This window comes from Littorina saxatilis, linkage group LG3 (genome assembly GCF_037325665.1).
Source record: "Littorina saxatilis isolate snail1 linkage group LG3, US_GU_Lsax_2.0, whole genome shotgun sequence".
Classification (NCBI taxonomy): domain Eukaryota; kingdom Metazoa; phylum Mollusca; class Gastropoda; order Littorinimorpha; family Littorinidae; genus Littorina; species Littorina saxatilis.
Genome location: NC_090247.1, coordinates 62,403,141 through 62,407,076, shown reverse-complemented (window position 1 = coordinate 62,407,076; position 3,936 = coordinate 62,403,141). Strand labels below are relative to the sequence as shown.

Sequence of the window (3,936 nt, the reverse complement as noted above, 5' to 3'; positions counted from 1 at the left end):
TGAAGGTCAAGGTCATGTAAAGGTCAAGGTCAAGCATGTGAGTCGTATGGGCTTTGCCCTTCTTGTTTCTTTTTTTGCGACATGATGTTCGGCAAACGCTGAGAGCGGTCCGCTGAGAGTGTGGTTTCCCATGTCCAAGGGAAACCACTCTGGCAGTTATAGTTTTTGTCAATGGCTTCCGCTCAAAACACTGATGTTTCGTTCTTGGTATTCACGAAGAAAATAAACGCCAGTCAGTTGACTAAGTACATCGGCAGCAGTTTTATCAATCAAAGCTTGACCAATAAAAAAAACGGACAAACCATGGCCGATTCAGACGAATACTCTTCGGACATTTGGCCGATAAGTACATGAAAGTTTCGGCCAAAGTAAAAAAAAATCGGCGATTCGCCGAAGGGCCGATCAAAACGACACCCCTGCATCTTTCTGGAGCTCTGGTATGTCCGATATGAGCAGAAACCCATGTTCATTTTCAGGTTGTTTTTCGGCGACGTTCATGTACAACAAGTTGCCAAACTGCAACACGAGATTAAGATCAGCCATCTGCCATGAGGAGACAGGCTTTACTGTGGCAAAAACAGCAGCAGAAGTGGCCATGGCAGTGCACTGCCTTCCTCTGGTATCTAGGGCAAATATGTCAGCGTTTCCCTGATGATACGATGCCTGAATGACCTTTCTGGATTCTTCTTGGCTTGATCTGGCGAGACGCGGCTTACGAACTCGTAATGTCTTCGTTAGTTTCTTGGGGGCACTTTTCTTCTTGGAGGCAGTTGTGCGTGCCTTTTTCTTGGCATTCTCCTCAAGCAGTTTGCTTTTCTGGCGTGTCGGTCAAAATTCGACAACGGCCAGCAGCTCGCCCTCGTTTTCTACCATTCTGATTCTGCCTTTGAGTCATCTTCGGATGAGGTCTCATGTTTTCCGGTGAGCAGGTGGCAAATTCTGACGTTTCCGCTTGTGCTGTTGGATTGTCAGGATTGCGAGCGTGGGGGGAGCTTGGACCGGCATCCTGGTCATCGGTTGCAACAACTGGAGCAGGAGGTGTTGTTGATGGAACGGAGGGTTGAGATGCCTCAGGCAATGGAATATCAGTCACATAGCTCTGCGCAAAGTCCCTCTCTTGGAAGATCCCCGGTGTCAAGAGGGAAAATACCCGTGTTCTTGAAGCCACTGAAGATATTTTCCTGGGTTAATGCACGGGGATACACCTTCCCCAAAAGGCCGGCAACGTTGTGGATTGTTATCCTCTTCCCTGGGTTGATGCACATCCAGTCCCTGCAGACGTTATTGTACTGTGTCTTGAGGGGTCCAAACACAGTTTTGTCTAAGGGCTGCATTCGGTGGCTGCAATGTGGCGGGAGACTGAGTAAGACAATCCCATGATCTCGGCAGTAATCAGCGGCTTGAAGGGATACATGTGACAAGTGGTTGTCGAGTATGACCAGAACTTTCTCTTCGGGACTGCATCTCGTTTGTCGCACGAAATGGCAGAGGCAGTCAACAAATTTGTCTTTATTCATCCATCCGCTGGTGTTTGCAAATCCCTGTGCACCAGCTGGTGCGTTCATGAGCATGCTGTCCTTGAAGTGAACCCGTGGGAAGATGAGACAAGGGGGTATGGCATTTCCAATTGCGTTGACGATTCCCAACATGGTAACCATTTCCCCACGCTCTTGGGAAACAAGCTGTGAGACTTGCTTCACGCCGGATTCAGTGATGACTTTCTGGGGCTTGTGGCATGTTGACAATGCTGTCTCATCCACATTGAACACACGTTCCGGTGTGAATGAATGTTTCATATAAAGTTGCTTCAGCTTCTCAAAGAAAGTGTTCACATTAGCCGTGTTGAAAGCCGCTGCTCTCGCAATACTTGTGGCTTCAGGAACTCTGATCGTGAGCTCGGTGTGGCGCTTCCTGAAGCTCATGACCCAGTCTTTCCCTGCACGTTTTCTTTTGCTCCAACTGGCAGGCATGTTTTTGTTGTTCCTTTCAGCCAGGTCATATGCAAGGGACCTCAGAGTTACTGTGTCTAATGGGAAGCCAATCCTGGACGCTTTTATGAGATAGGCGACGAGTATAGTTTCCTCTGCGTCAGAAAATACTTGTCGTGTCCGACAGAGCTGACTGTGGTTAAGCTGCGTTTTCCCCTTGGACAATCTTTTCAGAATACGCCAGATCCTTGTTGTCGTTACCCCAAACTCATCTGCAGCTTTTCTGAAACTCTTCCCTTGTTTGACAGCTTCCACTGCCCTTTGAAGTGGCTGCAGTGGTCGTTCTGTGAGGTTGGTTTTCCGTTTGTAATTTCGGACCATCTGAAATATTGTAAATTCAAAGTAATGAACCGAAACAAAGCACTGTTCTGAATATTCCTGGAAAGTAAAAAGGGTACAGCACCTCTCTAAATCGGTTCAGTGGATGCTGAGTAATAAGCTGTCAAAAAACCAGCACAGTGGTACATCCACACACACACACACACACATCCACACACACACACATCCACACACACACACACACACACATCCACACACACACACATCCACACACACACACACACATCCACACGCAATAAAGCGTGTAGGACCTCCACATGGATGTGGAGGGATAATACGTACAACACTGGTTTATTATAACGGGGTAGGGTGTAACAACCTTGGGGCAGGGCATAACATTAACGGGGCAGGGTGTAACATGAACGGGGCAGGGTGCACCGTTACACCCTGCCCCATACTAAGTAAATGGCAACAAATCGAAATTTACCAGAAATGGCTGAAATAACACACACAGCGAGTGATCCATCGTATTCTTGAGACATTCTTCTACACAGCAGTTAGAAAGTCGACTAGAACACATTATAAGACAGGCTGACAGATAAACTTTTCTAGAGGGCCGAACATTTACTTACGGTTGAACTCTTGGCAGGAATGTCTGCAGCAGAAAAACCGCACACGTGTAGCCGACAATAATTGGCGCCAATTGTTTGTTAGGGCACTTGGCTGTAATTAGGGCACTAAAAGTGCACATTGTCACACCAACAACATTCTCCACTTTCCCCAAGTCTATCGTCAGGTCTGCCTGTGACTCGGGGCACTTCACTTCGAGGCATCCTCTTCCATGGCAACGACAAACAATCATGAGCTGCACCAAGAGTTGGAAACATGGGGCGAATGGACAGGTCACATGGCTCCACACCGAAGCCCTCGTGATCACTGCTGACATGTGCACGGTATTGTGCCACTGCTGTTGCTTCTTTTTGCTGCCCCTTTTTGCTGCCCCCACTTCATGGCAGCTGACTGGGTTTTGCCATCTGGGCCACAAATGCTGTGCAGTAGGCTTAGTGATGGTTTTGTTGTTGTTGTGTGGCAGACCTGGTACGCCCTCGATGCCGTGATCCTTCCAGCACGAAGCCTGTGCCAGAGTGTCACTTTGCCTGAGCACGCGTCTGCCTCTCAGCCAGGATAGCTTCCTCCTGGCTGACGCTCAAGTCCATGTCTTTAATTTGCATTTTGCCAGGACAAAGTCGTAGGGCTTTCTGCTGAGTTCCTCTTGGAACAAGTCCCCAAGAAACCTAGGGTATTTGTTACAGCCAGACACATAGTCCGATTGAAATTCTTTCACAAGGGAGAGAATGACTGGTTTCACGCCTGTCTCAGAGAACTGAATTGATTTGAAGAACTGCATCTTTTCCTCCTCAGTGGGTGCTGGTGTGTAGACGCGTTTTCGTGGGCCACGGAGTTGGCTGGGGGTCCCATTGATGTCATCCTCCATGCGCCTTTTGCGTGTGGCACTGGAGGTAAAATCAATGTTCCATCCTTTCTCATACATCACATTTTTCGTTGATGGGTTGACCCACTAACTAACTGTCAGAAGAACAATAACAAAGACAAATGTAGAAGGTTCGGAAAAGAATGTTTTGTTTCTCTTCTCGATGTTGATGTGTTA

At 47.9% G+C, this 3,936-nt stretch overlaps 1 protein-coding gene across 1 annotated transcript; it reads right to left on the bottom strand.

Moving 5' to 3' along the window:
* Positions 1-914: 914 nt before the first annotated feature.
* On the bottom strand, positions 915-2,233 carry LOC138961268 (uncharacterized). Its single transcript, XM_070332871.1, has one exon. It carries the CDS (start codon positions 1,968-1,970, stop codon positions 1,086-1,088), a length of 885 nt encoding a protein of 294 aa, XP_070188972.1. The 5' UTR covers positions 1,971-2,233; the 3' UTR covers positions 915-1,085.
* Positions 2,234-3,936: the final 1,703 nt, after the last annotated feature.

Bases quoted from the DNA above. Each gene is read 5' to 3' on its own strand.
- LOC138961268 (XM_070332871.1), bottom strand. From the start codon at position 1,970: ATGCCTGCCAGTTGGAGCAAAAGAAAACGTGCAGGGAAAGACTGGGTC.